At 50.7% G+C, this 20,877-nt stretch overlaps 1 protein-coding gene across 1 annotated transcript in view; it reads left to right on the top strand.

The window, feature by feature from the left end:
- ssbp4 (single stranded DNA binding protein 4) overlaps positions 1-20,877 on the top strand; it is a 206,874-nt gene that overhangs the window by 127,495 nt on the left and 58,502 nt on the right. Inside the window, exon 5 of the mRNA XM_086004348.1 lies at positions 18,266-18,355. Coding sequence (XP_085860474.1) covers positions 18,266-18,355 — 90 coding nt within the window. The remainder of the gene's footprint in view (positions 1-18,265; positions 18,356-20,877) is intronic.

Here is a 20,877-nt window from a genome sequence, read left to right as displayed (position 1 = left end):
GGGTACGGGTTCCACAGATACTGACTCTCACTGGGGTACGGGTTCCACAGACACTGACTCTCACTGGGGTACGGGTTCCACAGACACTGACTCTCACTGGGGTACCGGTTCCACACACACTGACTCTCACTGGGGTATGGGTTCCCCGGGCACTGTCTCTCACTGGGGTACGGGTTCCACACGCACTGACTCTCACTGGGGTACGGGTTCCACAGACACTGACTGTCACTGGGGTACGGGTTCCACAGACACTGACTCTCACTGGGGTACGGGTTCCACAGGCACTGACTCTCACTGGGGTACAGGTTCCACAGACACTGACTCTCACTGGGAAATTCTATGGCCATATTTGAAGAAGGGTGGGGGAGTTCTCCCCGGTGTCCTGGGGCCAATATTTATCCCTCAATCAACATCACAAAAACAGATTATCTGGTCATTATCACATTGATGTTTGTGGGAGCTTGCTGTGCGCAAATTGGCTGTCGCCTTTCCTACATTACAACAGTGACTACACTTCAAAAAAGCACTTCATTCTATGTGAAGTGGTTTGGGATGTCCTGAGGTGGTGAAAAGACGCGATAGAAATGCGAGTCTGTCTTTCTTTCCCTGTTGTATATAATGTGCAGTATGATTAAGCAAGGAGTTAGTGCGATGGTGGAGATGGTGGTGTCTGTGCCTTCTCACCAGCCCACCGAGCTTCAGGTCCTTTACCTGCAGTTCCCAGAACTGAAACGCTGATTAATATTTTCTGCGTGAATGTTTGCAATTAACACCATTGATTGAGGCCAATTAGTTGCACACTTGTTGGTGTCAGAGACAGGCCTGTGCAGTCTGACTGGCCTTCGCCTGCGCGCCCGGTTAATGTGTGACATGACCCGCGTTAGACTCGGTGAGCATGGGATCATTCACTGATCGCAAGAGTAAATTGAATTGTCTGACAGTCGAGCTTCAATCAACGGAGTGCGTTTGGCCAGTTGACAGTTTCTCTGATCCCCGTGTTTCCCGTTCTAGATAGAGTGTCGCGAGAGACTGGACTGTTTGCAAAATTATATTTTAATTTGTGGGATTTCCCCCCCAATTTTTTACAGAATGGGGTTTAATCTCCTTTACAGCTTCCGGCAACTCTCCGCTGTTCGAAGCAGTCAACCGTGTGAACCAATCGCTCTACAGGAGCTGGGGGAACATGTTGGGGCTACTGGGCTGTTCTTGGGATCAATGGGCCAGTGTGGCGCTTTCTTGCAGCAAAGGGTAATGGCGGATGTGTGAAATATTCAGAGTTCAACTGTGGAAGAACACACTGCAGTACATTTATAGATTGTCTCCTTCCAAACTGTATAACACTGGGGTACATTTCTGGTGGGTACAGGTCTGTCACTATATAACACTGGGGTACAGTACTGGTGGGTACAGGTCTGTCACTGTATAACACTGGGGTACAGTACTGGTGGGTACAGGTCTGTCACTGTATAACACTGGGATACAGTACTGGTGGGTACAGGTCTGTCGCTGTATAACACTGGGGTACAGTACTGGTGGGTACAGGTCTGTCACTGTATAACACTGGGGTACAGTACTGGTGGGTACAGGTCTATCACTGTATAACACTGGGGTACAGTGCTGGTGGGTACAGGTCTGTCACTGTATAACACTGGGGTACAGTACTGGTGGGTACAGGTCTGTCGCTGTATAACACTGGGGTACAGTACTGGTGGGTACAGGTCTATCACTGTATAACACTGGGGTACAGTGCTGGTGGGTACAGGTCTGTCACTGTATAACACTGGGGTACAGTACTGGTGGGTACAGGTCTGTCACTATATAACACTGGGGTACAGTACTGGTGGGTACAGGTCTATCACTGTATAACACTGGGGTACAGTGCTGGTGGGTACAGGTCTGTCACTGTATAACACTGGGGTACAGTACTGGTGGGTACAGGTCTGTCACTGTATAATACTGGGGTACAGTACTGGTGGGTACGGGTCTGTCACTGTATAACACTGGGGTACAGTACTGGTGGGTACAGGTCTGTCGCTGTATAACACTGGGGTACAGTACTGGTGGGTACAGGTCTGTCGCTATATAACACTGGGGTACAGTACTGGTGGGTACAGGTCTGTCGCTATATAACACTGGGGTACAGTACTGGTGGGTACAGGTCTGTCGCTATATAACACTGGGGTACAGTACTGGTGGGTACAGGTCTGTCACTGTATAACACTGGGGTACAGTACTGGTGGGTACAGGTCTGTCGCTATATAACACTGGGGTACAGTACTGGTGGGTACAGGTCTGTCACTGTATAACCCTGGGGTACAGTACTGGTGGGTATAGGTCTGTCGCTGTATAACACTGGGGTACAGTATTGGTGGGTACAGGTGTGGGAGTAATTTGAGGGGATGGTTAATCGGGTTGAGTGTGATGTCTCCATGCTGAGACTGGGAGCCGTGATGTTGGGACTCTGAGGGGAAGCGCCATTCAGAGCTGTGTTTCGGAGCTGCTATCGGTTAATCAGAAGTGAAAGGGTTAAGCCCGCTGTTTGCCACTTACTGTAAGCGGGCAGCGTGCCCAGCGCTCGGCCTGTTGCTCAGTGCTCGGAAACTACAGCTTTCCCGACAGGTTTGTTGAGCAGTAATTAATTTACCCGATTGATGTTGCAGCTGTCAGAGAGCGGGGGCCGTGGCCTCCGACTGATCGAGAGGCGCCTCTGCTGCTTCCCCCCGCACCGATACCCCCCACCCCCCCCCCGCACCGATACCCCCACCACCCCCCGCACCGATACCCCCCACCCCCCCGCACAGATCCCCCGCACCGATACCCCCCATCACCCCCCGCACCGATACCCCGCACCGATACCCCCCATCACCCCCCGCACCGATACCCCCCCGCACCGATACCCCCACCACCCCCCGCACCGATACCCCGCACTGATACCCCCCATCACCCCCCGCACCGATACCCCCCCGCACCGATACCCCCACCACCCCCCGCACCGATACCCCCGCACCGATACCCCCCATCACCCCCCGCACCGATACCCCCCACCAACCCCCGCACCGATACCCCCCACCACCCTCCCCGCACTGATACACCCCCACACAGATAACCCCACCAACCCCCGCACCGTTACCCCACCAGCCCCCCGCACCGATACCCCCCACCACCCCCCGCACCACTGCCCACCCCCCTCCGACAGTGCAGTGCTCCCTCAGTACTGCCCCTCCGACAGTGTGGCGCTCCCTCAGTACTGCCCCTCCGACAGTGCAGCGTTCCCACATAATCGACTGATGAACAAGGTCAGAGAATGTGGAGTCAGGGGACAAGTAGCAGAATAGATTGCTGGCTGGCTTCAGGACAGAAAGCAGAGAGTGGGAGTAAAGGGTAGCTATTCACAGTGGCAGAAGGTGGGTAGTGGTGTTCCACAAGGATCAGTGCTGGGACCACTGCTGTTCACAATTTACATTAATGATTTAGACTTTGGAATCAAAAACATTATTTCTAAATTTGCAGATGACACCAAATTGGGGAGATAGTCAATACTGAGGAGGACTGCAACAAATTACAGGAGGACATTAATAAACTTGCAGAATGGACATATAATTGGCAAATGAAGTTCAACACAGATAAATGTGAGGTATTACATTTTGGTAGGAAGAATAGGGAGGTCACTTATAACTTGGAGGGTGCGAGTCTAGGTGGGGTCGAGGAACAAAGGGATCTGGGAGTACAAATACACAAATCGATTAAAAGTTGCGACACAGGTTAGCAAGACCATAAAAAAAGCAAACCAAGCACTAGGGTTTATTTCTAGAGGGATAGAATTGAAAAGTAGGGAAGTTATGCTAAACCTGTATCGAACCTTGGTTAGACCACACTTGGAGTACTGCGTACAGTTCTGGTCACCATATTATAAAAAGGATATAGAGGCACTGGAGAGGGTGCAGAGAAGATTTACAAGGATGATACCAGAAATGCGAGGGTATACATATCAGGAAAGGATGAACAGGCTGGGTCTCTTTTCTCTTGAAAAAAGGCGGAGGGGTGACCGAATAGAGGTCTTTAAAATTATGAAAGGTTTTGATTGAGTGGATACAGAGAGAGTGTTTCCACTTGTGGAGAAGAGCAGAACTAGAGGCCATCAATATAAGAGAGTCACCAAGAAATCCAATAGGGAATTCAGGAGAAACTTCTTTACCCAGAGAGTGGTGAGAATGTGGAACTCGCTACCACAGGGAGTGGTTGAAGCGAATAGTGTAGATACATTTAAGGGGAGACTAGACAAGCACATGAGGGAGAAGGGAATAGAGGGTTATACTGATAAAGTTAGATGAGGAAAGACGGGAGGAGGCTCGAGTGGAGCATAAACGCCGGCATGGACTGGTTGGGCCGAATGGCCTGTTTCTGTGCCGTATATCCTGTGTAATCCTTTGTACTGCACTGAGCTGTCAACTTGGATTCTGTGCTCAAGTCTCTGGAGTGGGGCTTGAAGTCACGACCTTCTGACTCAGAGGCGAGAGTGTGCTACCCACTGAGTGATACCGGCAGTCAGTCAGTGAGTGGGCGGCATTATGCGCTGTTTCACTCATTTATTCTGTGAACGTAAAATCTTATTCATGAGTCACAATTTATTTCCTCTGGTATAGAGTCACTCATCCAAATCCTTACCCTGAATAAACAGTGACTCTGTACAGTTACACAGTGAGTGACCCTTACCCTGAATAAACAGTGACTCTGTACAGTTAGAGTGAGTGACCCTTACCCTGAATAAACAGTGACTGTGTACAGTTACAGTGAGTGACCCTTACCCTGAATAAACAGTGACTCTGTACAGTTACAGTGAGTGACCCTTACCCTGAATAAACAGTGACTGTGTACAGTTACAGTGAGTGACCCTTACCCTGAATAAACAGTGACTCTGTACAGTTACAGTGAGTGACCCTTACCCTGAATAAACAGTGATTCTGTACAGTTAGAGTGAGTGACCCTTACCCTGAATAAACAGTGACTCTGTACAGTTACAGTGAGTGACCCTTACCCTGAATAAACAGTGACTCTGTACAGTTACAGTGAGTGACCCTTACCCTGAATAAACAGTGACTCTGTACAGTTAGAGTGAGTGACCCTTACCCTGAATAAACAGTGGTGTGGAGATGCCGGTGTTGGACTGGGGTGGATAAATGTAAGAAATCACACAACACCAGGTTATAGTCCAACAGCTTTATTTGAAATCACAAGCTTTCAGAGCGCTGCTCCTTCATCAGGTGAAGTGGAGAGATGCTTAAAAACACAGCTTATATAGTCAGAGAATAATGTCAGATGTTTACAGGTAATCTTTCTAACTGCCATTTATCACACCTCGGCAGAGAGATAATCACAGCAATCAAAGGTGTAAATGGTGTCCAAACAGGTCAGTCAGGAAAACATTACATCAAAGAACAATGAGGTGGGGTCACAAGGGGTCAAATGTTGCAGATGCTGGGGTCTGTATGAAAAAAAAACAGACAAAAAACATTTTTTTTGCTGGAAATCACAGCAGGTCCGGCCGCATCTGTGTGGAGAGAACAAGCCAACGACGACTCGAGTCTGGATGACCCTATGTCAGGTGGGGTTACATGTAGCGTGACATGAACCCAAGATCTCGGTTGAGGCCGTCCTTATGGGTGCGGAACTTGGCTATCAGTTTCTGCTCGACGATTTTGCGTTGTCGTGTGTCTCGAAGGCCGCCTTGGAGAATGCTTACTCGAAGATCGGAGGCTGAATGTCCTTGACTGCTGAAGTGTTCCCCGACTGGGAGGGAACACTCCTGCCTGGCGATTGTTGCGCGGTGTCCGTTCATCCGTTGTCGCAGTGTCTGCATGGTCTCGCCGATGTACCATGCTCCAGGGCATCCTTTCCTGCAATGTATGAGGTAGACAATGTTGGCCGAGTCACATGAGTATGTACCATGTGCCTGGTGGGTGGTGTCCTCACGTGTGATGATGGTATCTGTGTTGATGATCTGGCATGTCTTGCAGAGGTTGCTGTGGCAGGGTTATGTGGTGTCGTGGTACCACGCAACAATCGCCAGGCAGGAGTGTTCCCTCCCAGTCGGGGAACACTTCAGCAGTCAAGGACATTCAGCCTCCGATCTTCGGGTAAGCATTCTCCAAGGCGGCCTTCGAGACACATGACAACGCAAAATCGTCGAGCAGAAACTGATAGCCAAGTTCCGCACCCATGAGGACGGCCTCAACCGAGATCTTGGGTTCATGTCACGCTACATGTAACCCCACCTGACATAGGGTCATCCAGACTCGAGTCGTCATTGGCTTGTTCTCTCCATACAGATGCGGCCGGACCTGCTGTGAGTTCCAGCAAAAAAAATGTTTTTTGTCTTTTTTTGTTTTTCATACAGACCCCAGCATCTGCAACATTTGACCCCTTGTGACCCCACCTCATTGTTCTTTGATGTAATGTTTTCCTGACTGACCTGTTTGGACACCATTTACACCTTTGATTGCTGTGATTATCTCTCTGCCGAGGTGTGATAAATGGCAGTTAGAAAGATTACCTGTAAACATCTGACATTATTCTCTGACTATATAAGCTGTGTTTTTATGCATCTCTCCACTTCACCTGACGAAGGAGCAGCGCTCCGAAAGCTTGTGATTTCAAATAAAACTGTTGGACTATAACCTGGTGTTGTGTGATTTCTTACATTTGAATAAAGTGACTCTGTACAGTTACAGGTAGTGACCCTTACCCTGAATAAACAGTGACTCTGTACAGTTACAGTGAGTGACCCTTACCCTGAATAAACAGTGACTCTGTACAGTTACAGTGAGTGACCCTTACCCTGAATAAACAGTGAGTCTGTACAGTTACAGTGAGTGACCCTCACCCTGAATAAACAGTGACTCTGTACAGTTACACTGTAAAAGCTTTGATTAATGAGTTAAAAGGATTATGGGCCAATAAAACATCTTGTATTTATTAATAATTCAGTTGATGGTCAGGGCAGGATCCTTACCCTGTGATGCACCCTGTGATTGGATAGCCTGCTGGCACTCACTGGCAGGGTTTCCATGGAACCATACCCTAGCAACAGTTAACATCTTCAAGGGAAATGGGATGGCGTCCAATGGAAGTGAATGTTACTGATTCCAACAGAGGCAATTGGTGATATTTATAATTCCATTTTTTGAAATGCGGTTGCTGCAAGAGCAGGTCAGAGGCTGAGTATTCTGCTCCCCAAAGCCTTTCCACCATCTGCAAGACACAAGTCAGGAGTGTGTTTTTTAAAATTTGTTTATGGGATCTGGGTGTCGCTGGCAAGGCCAGCATTTATTGCCCATCCCTAATTGCCCTCGAGAAGGTGGTGGTGAGCCGCCTTCTTGAAACGCTGCAGTCCGTGTGGTGAAGGTACTGCCACAGTGCTGTTAGGGAGGGAGTTCCAGGATGGAATACTCTCCACTCGCCTGGATGAGTGCAGCTCCAACAACACTCAAGAAGCTCGACACCATCCAGGACAAAGCAGCCTGCTTGATTGGCACCCCATCCACCACCTTAAACATTCACTCCCTCCACCACCAGCGCACCGTGGCTGCAGTGTGTACCATCTACAAGATGCACTGCAGCAACTCACCAAGGCTTCTTCGACAGCACCTCCCAAACCCGCGACCTCTTCCACCTAGAAGGACAAGGGCAGCAGGTGCATGGGAACACCACCAGCTCCAAGTTCCCCTCCAAGTAACATAGAAACATAGAAGATAGGAGCAGGAGTAGGCCCTTCAGCCTCTCGAGCCTGCTCCGCCATTCAATGAGATCATGGCTGATCATCCAAATTCAGTACCCCGTCCCTGCCTTCTCCCCATATCCCTTGATCCCTTTAGCCTTAAGAAATATATCCAACTCCTTCTTGAATATATTTAATGAATTGGCCTCCCTGCCTTCTGTGGTAGAGAATTCCACAGGTTCACCACTCTCTGGGTGAAGAAATTCCTCCTCATCTCAGTCCTAAATGGCTTACCCCTTATCCTTAGACTATGACCCCTAGTTCTGGACTCCCCGGCCATCGGGAACATCTTTCCTGCATCTAGTCTGTCCAGGCCTGACAGAATTTTATAGGTTTCGATGAGATCCCCTCTCAATCTTCTAAACTCCAGTGAGTACAAGCCCAATCGACCCAATCTCTCCTCGTACGTCATTCCTGCCATCCCAGGTATCAGCCTGGTGAATCTTCGCTGCACTCCTTCCATGGCAAGCACGTCCTTCCTCAGATAAGGCGGCCAAAACTGCACACAATACTCAAGGTGCGGTCTCACCAAGGCCCTGTACAACTGCAGCAAGACATCCTTGTTCCTGTACTCGAACCCTCTTGCTACGAAGGCCAACATACCATTTGCCTTCTTAACCGCCTGCTGCACCTGCATGCTTACCTTCAGCGACTGGTGCACAAAAACACCCAGGTCTCTTTGCACTTCCCCTTCTCCCAATCTATTGCCATTCAAATAATAATCTGCCTTCCTGTTTTTGCCACCAAAGTGGATAACCTCACATTTATTCACATTATAGTGCATTTGCCATGTTTCTGCCCAATCACCCAACCTGTCCAAATCGTACTGGAGTTTCACAACATCCTCCTCACAGCATACCCTCCCACCCAGCTTTGTGTCGTCTGCAAATTTGGAGATACTACATCCAATTCCCTCGTCCAGATCATTAATATATATTGTGAACAGCTGGGATCCTAGGACCGATCCTTGCGGTACCCCACTAGTCATTGCCTGCACTCGGAAAACGACCCGTTTATTCCAACTCTTTGCTTTCTATTTGCCAACCAGTTCTCTATCCAAGTCAATATCTTGCCCCCAATCCCATGTGCCTTAATTTTACAAGCTAATCTCTTATGCGGGACCTTATCGAAAGCCTTCTGAAAGTCCAAATACACCACATCCACTGGTTCTCCCTTATCTATTTTACCAGTTACATCCTCAAAAAATTCCAGTAGATTAGTCAAGCACGATTTACCTTTTGTAAATCCATGTTGACTTTGTCCGATCCTGTCACTGTTTTCCAACTGCTCTGCTATTACATCTTTTATAATGGACTCTAGCATTTTCCCCACTACTGATGTCAGGCTTACCGGTCTGTAATTCCCCGCTTTTTCTTTACCACCTTTTTTGAATAGTGGGGTAACATTAGCTACCCTCCAATCCACCATCCTGACTTGGAAGTATATCACCATTCCTTCATCGTCGCTGGGTCAAAATCCTGGAACTCCCTCCCTAACAGCACTGTGGGAGTCCCTTCACCACACGGACTGCAGCGGTTCAAGAAGGCGGCTCACCACCACCTTCTCAAGGGCAATTAGGGATGGGCAATAAATGCTAGCCTTGCCAGCGAAGCCCACATCCCGAGAATGAATAAAGAAATAATCAGATTGACACGGTAGATGCTGAGAGGCTGTTTCCCCCTGGCTGGAGAGTCTAGAACCAGGGGTCACAGTCTCAGGATAAGGGGTCGGCCATTTAGGACTGAGATGAGGAGGAATTTCTTCACTCAGAGGGTGGTGAATCTTTGGAATTCTCTGCCCCAGAGGGCTGTGGATGCTCAGTCATTGAGTATATTCAAGGCTGAGATCGATAGATTTTTGGACTCTGGGGAATCGAGGGATATGGGGATCGGGCGAATGTGGAGTTGAGGTCGATGATCAGCCATGATCTTATTGAATGGCGGAGCAGGCTCGAGGGGCCGAATGGCCGACTCCTGCTCCTAATTCTTAAGTTCAGAGTTAAGAGCCCTGGTTAGATGGAGCGAACATCGCCTCTTTAAAAGATACCGACCGAGAGTTAGCTGAGAGTTGGATGTTGGTTTCTGATAGCTGCGGGCTCCGGTGAGCTAATGATACAGACCTGGTTCTCGGGGGCCGCGAATGATTGACAGGTGAAGCATTTTAATGGGCACTCGAGAGGCGTAGGAAGCTGGGGTTACCATGGTTACTGGTCGTGCGGAACCCGTTCACCTGACTGAGGGATGGATTTTGCTGGAGACTGGAGAAGCAGCTCCTGATCTGCTCTGTCCCGATTAATTTTTAATAATTTTGAATACACCACTGGTTAGTGAAGTGAAGTCAGGCACACAGACAAGCAGAGCTCTGGGCTCGGCTCCCTCTTTCTGCCGATTTAAAATTCTGCTCTTTTCTCCTAAAGCTTTCGAATTTTATTTTTTGCAAATCTAATGCTTGGTTTTTACATATTTTGTTTAACCCCTTTTTGTTCCTGATTTTTGAGACTAGAAGCAGACAGTTGGATTAGATCAGGATTGAGTCCATTTGGTTCCATTCAAAGTGGCTGCAGGGGAGCTGGGATAGGTTCCGACATCATTTTATATCTTTTAATGTAACCTGCAGTTATACAGCGCTGCTCAAGGCAACTCGGAGCACTTTACAGGAAGGGGGGGAAGGGGAGAGGAACGGAGAGTGGGAAAGGGGGTGGATTAAGCCAGGCTGGGAGAGGTAACCAAAGACACAATTGGGTAGAGAGTGTGAAGAGAAGCGCAATGTTAGAGGAGTGTGAGTGTTTATGTGTGTGTGTGTGTGTCTGCACCTGTGTGTGTCGTGTGTGTCTGGTGTGTCGGTGTGTGTGTGTCACTGTGTGTGTGTCAGTGTGTATGTCTGTCTGGTGTGTCGGTGTGTGTGTGTCAGTGTGTGTGTCAGTGTGTGTGTGTCAGTGTGTGTGTGTGTCTGTCTGGTGTGTCAGTGTGTGTGTGTCAGTGTGTGTGTGTGTCTGTCTGGTGTGTCGGTGTGTGTGTGTCACTGTGTGTGTGTCAGTGTGTGTGTGTCAGTGTGTGTGTGTCACTGTGTGTCACTGTGTGTGTGTCAGTGTGTGTCACTGTGTGTGTGTCACTGTGTGTGTGTCAGTGTGTGTGTGTGTGTGTCTGGTGTGTCGGTGTGTGTGTGTCAGTGTGTGTGTGTGTCAGTGTGTGTGTGTCGGTGTGTCACTGTGTGTGTCAGTGTGTGTGTGTCAGTGTGTGTGTGTCAGTGTGTGTCACTGTGTGTCAGTGTGTGTGTGTCAGTGCGTGTCAGTGTGTGTGTGTCAGTGTGTGTGTGTGTCTGTCTGGTGTGTCGGTGTGTGTGTGTCACTGTGTGTGTGTCAGTGTGTGTGTGTCAGTGTGTGTGTCAGTGTGTGTGTGTCAGTGTGTGTGTGTGTCTGTCTGGTGTGTCGGTGTGTGTGTGTCACTGTGTGTGTGTCAGTGTGTGTGTGTGTCTGTCTGGTGTGTCGGTGTGTGTGTGTCAGTGTGTGTGTGTGTCAGTGTGTGTGTGTCAGTGTGTGTGTGTCACTGTGTGTCACTGTGTGTGTGTCAGTGTGTGTCACTGTGTGTGTGTCAGTGTGTGTGTGTCAGTGTGTGTCACTGTGTGTGTGTCACTGTGTGTGTGTCAGTGTGTGTGTGTGTCTGTCTGGTGTGTCAGTGTGTGTGTGTCAGTGTGTGTGTGTCAGTGTGTGTGTGTCAGTGTGTGTGTGTGTGTGTGTCAGTGTGTGTGTGTGTCACTGTCTGTGTGTGTCAGTGTGTGTGTGTGTCAGTATGTGTGTCACTGTCTGTGTGTGTCAGTGTGTGTGTCAGTGTGTGTGTGTGTCAGTGTGTGTGTGTCAGTGTGTGGCGAGGGGGGGGGGTTCGGTGACGCCAATCATGGTGGAATATTCTGCCAACATTGTCCAGAATTCTGCGTGAGCAATGCTCCTTGGGCGACGGAGCCTGTACCCCAACAAATGAGAAGGGAGAAGGAGGGCCGTGTCCCTGTGTGGCCCCGTGTTGTGCCCCCGCAGTTGCTGCACGATTCGGGCAATCTCTGTCACGATGTTGATGTTCCTGCTGCAGCGTTCGATGCTCCTCTGATCAGTATGCATGGCCGGGTCTCAATAAAACATTGCCTGATTGATTGGGGAGTTGCAGGAGGCTCCGAGTGATGTGATAGATAGCCCCGGGGTGGGCAGGGGGTAGGCAGGGGTGAGAGAGTGATCAGTACAGACTCCTGCGAAGGGTGGATGGGGATGGGAGCCTGACTGGGAGTATCGGAGAGAGATTGCTTTCTGTTCCTTCCGCTAGCCTGCGTTGTGTATTTAACACTTTCATCCAGCCCTGCCTCACTGTGACACTAAACCACATTCCTTTGCAGTTCCGCAGCTCCTGACACCCTCCGCTATCCCCCACCTCACCCACCCACCGTGAACACACTGGGATAAGATAACATGAGACCCGAAAATACAGTTGAGATTGTCAGGGAACATGGATACCAGCTTAGAACAGGAAAGGTGCACAGACCGTTCAAAATCAACAACCTTCCTCACTCCCGGGCATCTGTTATCCTATATATAAACCCCCGAACCCCTCGATTAGATTCTAGCCTGTAACTCACTCGGGTATCTGTTATCTATCTATCTATCTGTCTATATATCTATATCTATTTTATTTTTATTTTATTTATATATATATATATATTATTATCTTCTAGAAATATAAAATGGTCTGTCTTTCTGTCTGTTTGTCTGTCTGTCTGTCCGGCTATACAATCAAAAGTTATAGAGCGTACCTACACATATATTATATCAAAAGAAAGCTTATCATTAGGGGAGTCTAATAGGCATATTTACTTTTTGGTCAGACAAAAATTGTTCGGACAGTATACAAAAAAGGTTCAAAAAAATGGCAACATTCCGCTCATTAGTGTTGAGTGACGTGATGATTGACCAATCGTACAGGGGATTAACCTGATGGTTGACCAATCGGTGCGTCACGGGGGGCGTTTCATTGCGTGTGTGGGCGGGCCTAATCCTTCTGAGCTGAGGTGAGTGGCCGCCATCTTGATTCCTAACTATTCATTTATTTTTCCCACTTTCTGCGTGTTTATTTTCAAATCTAGATTTTAAAACACAATTAAATTGTTTTTAAAAAAAGTTAATGAATTTGTAAATATTTTCTCTAACCTCATTAATTTTCCTACCTTTCACCCTTTTTTTTCCCTCTTGACTCGCTACCTCCGCCGGGCGCCGCAACCTTCCAGGGTTACCCCGCCTGCAGGCCTCGAAGCCTCGGCCTCTCCTCCCCAGCCACGCCCGAGCTAGGCACCTCCCGTCCCGCTCAACAAGCGGCCCGCGATCGCCACCATCTTTGTAAAGGCTGGCGGGGCGGCCCTGAGCTGAGCGTAGCCACCGCCGCCATCTTTGTAAAGGCTGGCGGGGCGGTACAGAGCTCCGCGGAACCATCGCCGGCGCTGGGCTCGGGTGCTTTGTGGCCTGCGGCCGAACGGTGGCTGTGGAGCTCGGGCTGCCCGGGGCGCTGGGCTCGGCTGAGCCATGTCAGTGCGGGTGCCCGAGGCCCCGGGGCCTAGCCTTCTCCAGCCGCCGCCGGCAGCGCAACTCTCAACACTGGCAGAGGGGAGAGGGTCTGCTGGCTCCCCCCCTCCCTTTCCCCCCTCCTTCCCCCACCTTCCCCCCTCCTTCCCCCACACCCCCTTCCCACCCCCTTCCCCCCCACACCCCCTTCCCACCCCCACACCCCCTTCCCACCCCCACACCCTCTTCCCACCCCCACACCCCCTTCCCACCCCCACTTCCCCCCCCACACCCCCTTCCCACCCCCCTCCCACACACCCCCTTTCCCCCACTCCCCCATTCCATTCCCTTCCCTTCCCCCCTTCCCTTCCCCCCTTCCCCCCACCCCTTTCCCCCCACCCCCCTTCCCTTCCCCGCCTTCCCCCCACCCCTTTCCCCCCACCCCCCTTCCCCCCACCCCTTTCCCCCCACCCCTTTCCCCCCCACCCCTTTCCCCCCCAACCCCCTTCCCCCTACCCCTTTCCCCTTTCTCTCCTTCCCTCTCTCTCTCCTTCCCTCTCTGTCTCTCTCTCCTTCCCTCTGTCTCTCTCTCCCTCTCTCTCTCTGTCTCTCTCTCCCTCTCTCTCATTCCCTCTCGCTCTCCTTCGCTCTCTGTCTCTCTCTCCTTCCCTCTCTCTCTCCTTCCCTCTCTCTCTCTCTCTCCTTCCCCCCCTCTCTCTCTCCTTCCCCCCCTCTCTCTCCTTCCCCCCCCTCTCTCTGTCTGGCACAGGGTTCTTGAGTTCCCTCGGCACCGCCGGGCACTCAAGCGGTTGGTTTGTCTGTCTGTCTGTCTGTCCGCTATACACTCAAACGTTATAGAGCGTACCTACACGCATGTTATATCAAAAGAAAGCTTATCATTAGGAGAATCTAATAGGCATATTTACTTTTTGGTCAGACAAAAATTGTTCGGACACTATACAAAAAACGTTCAAAATCCTCAAAAATCCGCTCATTAGCGGTTGACCAATCCTACCACTCATTAGCGTTGAGTGACGTGATGGTTGACCAATCCTACAGTTCAGTGACCTGATGGTTGACCAATCCGCCGTCTGTGGGCGGGCCTAATCCTGCAGCCTCCCGAAACTGCGCCGCCATTTTTTTCATCCCAACAGCAACAGCACCAGCCAAACAAACCCCCACATTGCGGCTCCGGGAGCGGGAGGTGAGTTGGAGTCACTCGGGCCGGGCCTCACAACCGCTTGGCCCGAGACACAGAGTGGGCGGGGGAGCGTCAGCGGCCAGCCGTTAACCGTGCCACGGCACCCTGCCGCACCGGGAGCTCAGCTGGGGTCCGTCTCGGCCCTAGAGCCCGGCCGGGCCTCAACCGCTAGGCCCTGCATGGCCACCGCGGCCTGGCTCAATTTTCAAAGCCCTTCCCCGGGTACCAAAAGAGGCGGAGGGAGGGAGGGATGGAGATGAGAGGGGGAGAGGTAGAGGTAGAGAGAGGGAGAGACAGAGAGAAGGGACATACAGCCACAGGGAGAGAGAGGGGGGAGAGAGAGAGGGGGCAGGGAGAGAGAGGGATAGTGAGAGAGGGGGGGGCAGAAAGAGAGGGTCAGGGAGGGAAAGAGTGACACAGAGCGCGGGAGCCGCAGCGCCCAGCCGTAAACCGCGCGGCCCAAAATTGCCCTGGCAACGCCAGGCACCCCCAGCTAGTATATATACCTATATATATATATATATATATATTATATTATATTATATTTTTATATATATATAGCGGTCGATCTGTCTGTCATTCCGTCTGTCTGTCTGTCTTGTATAAACTCAAAAGTTATAGAGCGTACCTACATGTGTGTTACATCGAAAGAAAGCTTACAATTCCAGAACCGTCATAAGCGTATCTACGTTTCGGCGAGACAAAGATTGCGCCCGCGGTATCCAAAAAACCTTCAACATTCCGCTCATTATCCGCTCATTAGCATCGAGTGACGTCGAGGTCGACCAATCGTACGGTCGAACGACCCGACGGTCGACCAATCGCTGCGTGGCGGGGGCGGGTTCCTGGCGCGTGCGGGCGGGCTCCTACAGTTGAGTGACGGGACGATTGACCAATCCTACGCTTCGGTGACCTGACGGTCCACCAATCGGTGCGTGTGTGGGCGGGCCTTATCGTTCTGAACCGAGGTGAGTCGCCGCCATCTTGATTCCAAACTTTTCATTTCTTTTTCCCGCTTTCTGCGTGTTTCTTTTCAAATCTACATTTCCAGCAAAAAAAAAGTTGTTTTTAAAACACAAATTGTTTTTAAAAAAAGTTAATTAATTTGTAAATCTTTTCTGTAACATCTAGAATTTTCCTACCTTTAACCGTTTTTCCAGGCCTGTAAGCCTGGGCCTCTGTTGCCCAGCCACGCCCGAGCTAGGCACCTCCCGTCGCGCTGAACAAGCGGCTCGCGATTTCCGCCATCTTTGTGAAGGCTGGAGGGGGCGGGCCTGAGCTGAGCGTCGCCACCGCCGCCATGTTAGTAAAGGCGGGCGGGGCAGGAGTCAGCGCGCGCGACTTGCGTCCGGCCGGGCCTCACGCAGTAGATTGCGCGGCGGCGTCTCTCTCTCTGCTCTTGAAGCCGGCTCGGGCGGGGGGCGGGGCTCGGGAGATCGGGCCTCCGGAGATCGGCGGGGGGGGGGGCGAGCCTCGGGAGATCAGGGGGGGCGGGCCTCGGGAGATCGGCGCTCGGCAGATCGGGGGGCTCGGGAGATCGGGCCTCGTGAGATCGGGCCTCGGGAGGGCGGGGCTCGGGACATCGGGGGCGGGGCCTCCCCCTCTCCACCCCTCCCCTCCCCCTTCCCCTCCCCATTCGGCCCTTCGAGCCTGCTCCGCCATTCAATGAGATCATGGCTGATCATCCAAACCTTAGCACCCGATCCCTACACTGACAACCATCCCACCCAAGCCCTATCCCCGCGTATTTAATCCCCCCTAACACTAAGGGCCAATTTTTATCATGGCCAATCAACCTGACCCGCACATCTTTGGACTGTGGGAGGAAACCGGAGCACCCGGAGAAAACCCACGCAAACACGGGGAGAATGTGCAAACTCCACACAGACAGTCACCTGAGGCCAGATTTGAACCCGGGTCCCTGGCGCTGTGAGGCAACAGTGCTAACCACTATGTCTGTCTGTCCAGGCATCACTCAAAAGTTATAGAGCGTACCTACACATATATTATATCAAAAGAAAGCTTATGATTAGGGGAGTGTCCTAGGCATATTTACTTTTAAAAAAACGTACAAAATCCGCTAATTAGCGGTTGACCAATCAGGAGAGTGTCATAGGCGTATTTGACCAATCAGGGGAGTGTCATAGGCGTATTTGACCAATCAGGGGAGTGTCATAGGCGTATTTACTTTTAAAAAACGTTCAAAAAACGTACAAAATAGCGGTTGACCAATCCTACCGCTCATTAGCTTTGAGTGACGTGATGGTTGACCAATTGGGGGGCGTTTCATGGTGTTTGTGGGCGGGGCCTAATCCTTCAATCTGCCGAGCGGGAGCTGAGCGGAGGTGAGTGGTGGCCATTAAAGACCGGCCGGGCCTGAAGCTAAAAAAATGGTAATGGAGGTGAGGAAATTGTTGATTCATTAGTATTGATTCAGGAATTTCTCTCTCTCTCTCTCTCTCCTTCCCCCCTCTCTCTCTCTCTCTCTCTCTCTCCTTCCCCCTCTCTCTCCTTCCCCCCTCTCTCTCTCTCTCTCCTTCCCCCCTCTCTCTCTCTCTCTCTCTCTCTCTCCTTCCCCCCTCTCTCTCTCTTTCTCTCTCCTTCCCTCTCTCTCTCTCCTTCCCTCTCTCCCTCCCCTTCCCTCTCTCCTTCCCTCTCTCTCCCTCCCCTTCCCTCTCTCCTTCCCACTCTCTCTCTCTCCTTCCCACTCTCTCTCTCTCCTTCCCCCCCTCTCTCTCTCTCTCTCTCCTTCCCCCCCTCTCTCTCTCTCCTTCCCCCTCTCTCTTTTTCTCTCTCTCTCTCCTTCCCTCTCTCTCTCTCTCTTTCCCCCTCTCTCACTCTCTCCTTCCCTCTCTCTCTCTCTCTCTTTCCCTTTCTCTCTCTCTCCTTCTCTCTCTCTCCTTCCCCCTCTCTCTCTCTCTCTCTCTCCTTCCCTCTCTCTCTCCTTCCCCTCTCTCTTTCCCTCTCTCTCTCTCTTTCCCTCTCTCTCCTTCCCCCTCTCTCTCTCTCCTTCCCCCTCTCTCTCCTTCCCACTCTCTCTCTCTCTCTCCTTCCCCCTCTCTCTCTCTCCTTCCCACTCTCTCTCTCTCCTTCCCCCACACAGACAGACAGACAGATGGACAGACTCATTGATATATATAGATAAAAATTATTTCTACTTTTTTCATAACAATATGCCCTCAAAAAACCCTCGGCACCGCCGGGCACTCCAGCTAGTTCTATATATAAATCCCCGGACCCCTCGATTAGATTCCAGCCTGTAACTCACTCCCGGGTATCTGTTATTCTATATATAAAACCCCCGAACCCCCCAATTAGATTCCAGCCTGTAACTCACTCCCGGGTATCTGTTATTCTATATATAAACCCCCCGAACCCCTCGATTAGATTCCAGCCTGTAACTCACTCCCGGGTATCTGTTATTCTATATATAAACCCCCTGAACCCCTGGATTAGATTCCAGCCTGTCTGTAATGGGAGATGCAGTCTGTTTTGTTGAGGGTGTTTGGTGAGATTGTAGAATCTCTGCTTCAATCTCGAGCATTGTGACTGACCTTCGGGGTACCCGGTGCCTGGTGCCCATTGCCTGGTGCCCATTGCCCAGTGCCCGGTGCCCGGTGCCCAGTGCCTGTCACTGCATTGCCCTGTTATCGGTGGGTGACTGACTGTGACGGGGAGAGGCTGTGCGGGCCGCCCTGCTGGTGTGAAGTGCGGAATCTAACCCATCGCTGGCTGTGTGTGTGTTTTTTTGCAGAGTGCGGCCGCAGCTCCGAGCCCCGTGCTTGGAAACATGACTCCCAGTGAAGGGGCCCCAGGAGTTCCACTGCCTCCTGGCTTCTTCCAGGTACTCGCAGCTTAGACACCGAGCACATAACCGGGGAGAGAGGGGGAGAGAGGGGGAGGTGGGACACCAGCACTGCCCCAGACCATGGGCTGGAAACTGGCCCATTCGCAGGTCCAACATACATCTTGCATTTATATAGCGCCTTTAACCTGGTGAAACCTCCTTGCAACCTCGGGTTTTTTTTTGCCCCCCTTCGCCCGGTTTGCCGACCAGGTGTAATGACAACCCGTTTCTACCGCCGCCCTCCCGGCGGTTACTCCCGGTGTGGTACTGAGGCCCACTGAGCACCCCTGGCCAAGGGCTTCCAGCTCCTCATCGCCGTCCAGAAACCGGCTGGCCGACGGGAGCGGGGCTGGTGTGCGATGCCACTGTGGTTGAATATCCCACCGACACCGGCTTTAATCGGGTCAGAGGTCAGAGATGAAGAATGGCACTCGGGCGATGCACTGGAGAATGGAGAAGTTTTCTGTTGCCTCTGTCTCACTTACTCTCTGCTATCGCTCTCTCAATCCCGCTCTCTCTCTCAATACCTCTCTGTCCCTCAATCCCTCTCTCTCTCTCTCTCTCTCTCAATCCTCAATCTCTCTCTCAATCCCTCTCTCTCTCTCTCTCTCTCTCTGTCTCTCTCTCTCTCAGTCCCTCTCTCTCAACCTCTCTCTCAATCACTCTCTCTCAATCTCTCTCTCTTTCTCAATTCAATTCAATTCAATTCAAATGCTTTATTGGCATGAAAGTTTACAGAGAACCATATTGCCAAAGCTTACATAGCAAAAAGGTACAGTTTTCCAACATTCTGTAGGTGTCAATCGATTTGACATTTGTTGGGTACATACAATATTACTCTCTGTTATTTATCTCCTACCCTCCCTGTCTACTATCTCTCTCTCATGCTCACTCTGTCTTCTCCCCTCTGCTTTCTGTCTCATTCCCTCTTTGTTCTATTAGTCTCTATTTTCCTCTTCTCTTTCTCCGTCTCTCTCTCCAATCTGCATCTCTCCCTCGCTCTCTCTGCTAACTCTGCCTTACACCATCTCTGATATCCCCATCTCCCTCGCTCTCTGCTTTCTTTGTCTCTGTCTTGTGTTCTCTCTCTTGTGTCTTGACTGTTTGCTGTTTCTGTCACTCTCTCTCTGCACTCTGATTCCCTGCGATCTCCCTTTCGTGCTCTCTCACTGAATCTCCCTCTGCTGTCCGTGTTTTATGCTCTCTCTCTCTCTCTGTGATATCTCCGTTTCATGCTCTATCTCTAATTCTCTGATTCTCTCGCTGACTCTGACACATCCATTGTTTAAATGCTGTTGTTTTTATTCTGCAGACTGCACTGCCACCATGTGCTGATTGTGTTTGCTGCAGACTCCCCACAGACAGTGACACGAACTCAGTGTCAGTCCATGTCAGTGAAAGGGGACCAGTTCCCCAGTCCCGGAGCATCTGCCCTGCATGAACCGCAGGCTGAACCTCAGCCGTAATGTTACGGCAATGTAAATTGTAAATTGTATTGATTCAAAAAATGTTTCTGCTTCTTTACACAAAGCAGACTCCCGGTTACAACCTGACTAACGGGTACTGTAACCAGCTAATGGGTAGTTACTTTGCCGTGGTGGGTAAAGGCAAGGATCTGGTTTATATGCAGCTCCGAATTTCAATACTTTACATAGTATTTACAGCACAGAAACAGGCCATTCGGCCCGACTGCTCCGTGCCGGTGTTTCTGCTCCACACGAGCCTCCTCCCACCCCTCTTCATCTCACCCCATCACCATATCCTTCTATTCCTTTCTCCCTCATGTGTTTATCCAGCTTCCCCTTAAATCCATCTCTGCTATTCACCTCAACCACTCCCTGTGGGAGCGAGTTCCACATTCTCACCACTCTCTGGGTGAAGAAGTTTCTCCTGAATTCCCCATTGGATTTATTAGTGACGATCTTATATTGATGGCCCCTGGTTCTGGTCTCCCCAACAAGTGGAAACATCATCTCCACTTTTACCCTATTGAAACCCTTTCGTAATTTTAAAGACCTCGATCAGGTCACCCCTCAGCCTTCTCTTTTCTAGAGAAAAGAGCCCCAGCCTGTTCAGCCTTTCCCGATAGTTACGTGTGTATTATATCCTGGGGTGGAGTTTCCACTTTGGGTGCAATCGACATCCGGCGCAAATTGCGCTGGTTTTCCAAAGTGAAGTTATCAATCAGTTTTCCCCTCTCATTTGCATAATCACAAACGTAAATGGTCCGTGAGCCAGTGAAATTGGGCAGCCTCTTGTAACGGAATGTTATTTAAACCCCCACAAAAGATGGCAGAAGCTCGACTGGCACAGGACGTAATTCGCGCTTGAAATGAATCGATCTTTTGCGCTGGTTTGTCCGGTTTCGGGAAACTGCTGGCGGATTCTCCAGGCCGTAGTTTAGCTCTTGTCTCATAGAAACATAGACGATAGGAGCAGGAGTAGGCCATTCGGCCCCTCGAGCCTGCTCCGCCATTTAATGAGATCATGGCTGATCATCCAAATTCAGTACCCTGTCC

Source organism: Somniosus microcephalus, chromosome 13 (assembly GCF_052327205.1).
Source record: "Somniosus microcephalus isolate GS21.2 chromosome 13, FLI_Smic_1.0, whole genome shotgun sequence".
Classification (NCBI taxonomy): domain Eukaryota; kingdom Metazoa; phylum Chordata; class Chondrichthyes; order Squaliformes; family Somniosidae; genus Somniosus; species Somniosus microcephalus.
Note: the sequence above shows the minus strand (reverse complement) of the source record. Positions and strands in the feature narration are given on the sequence as shown.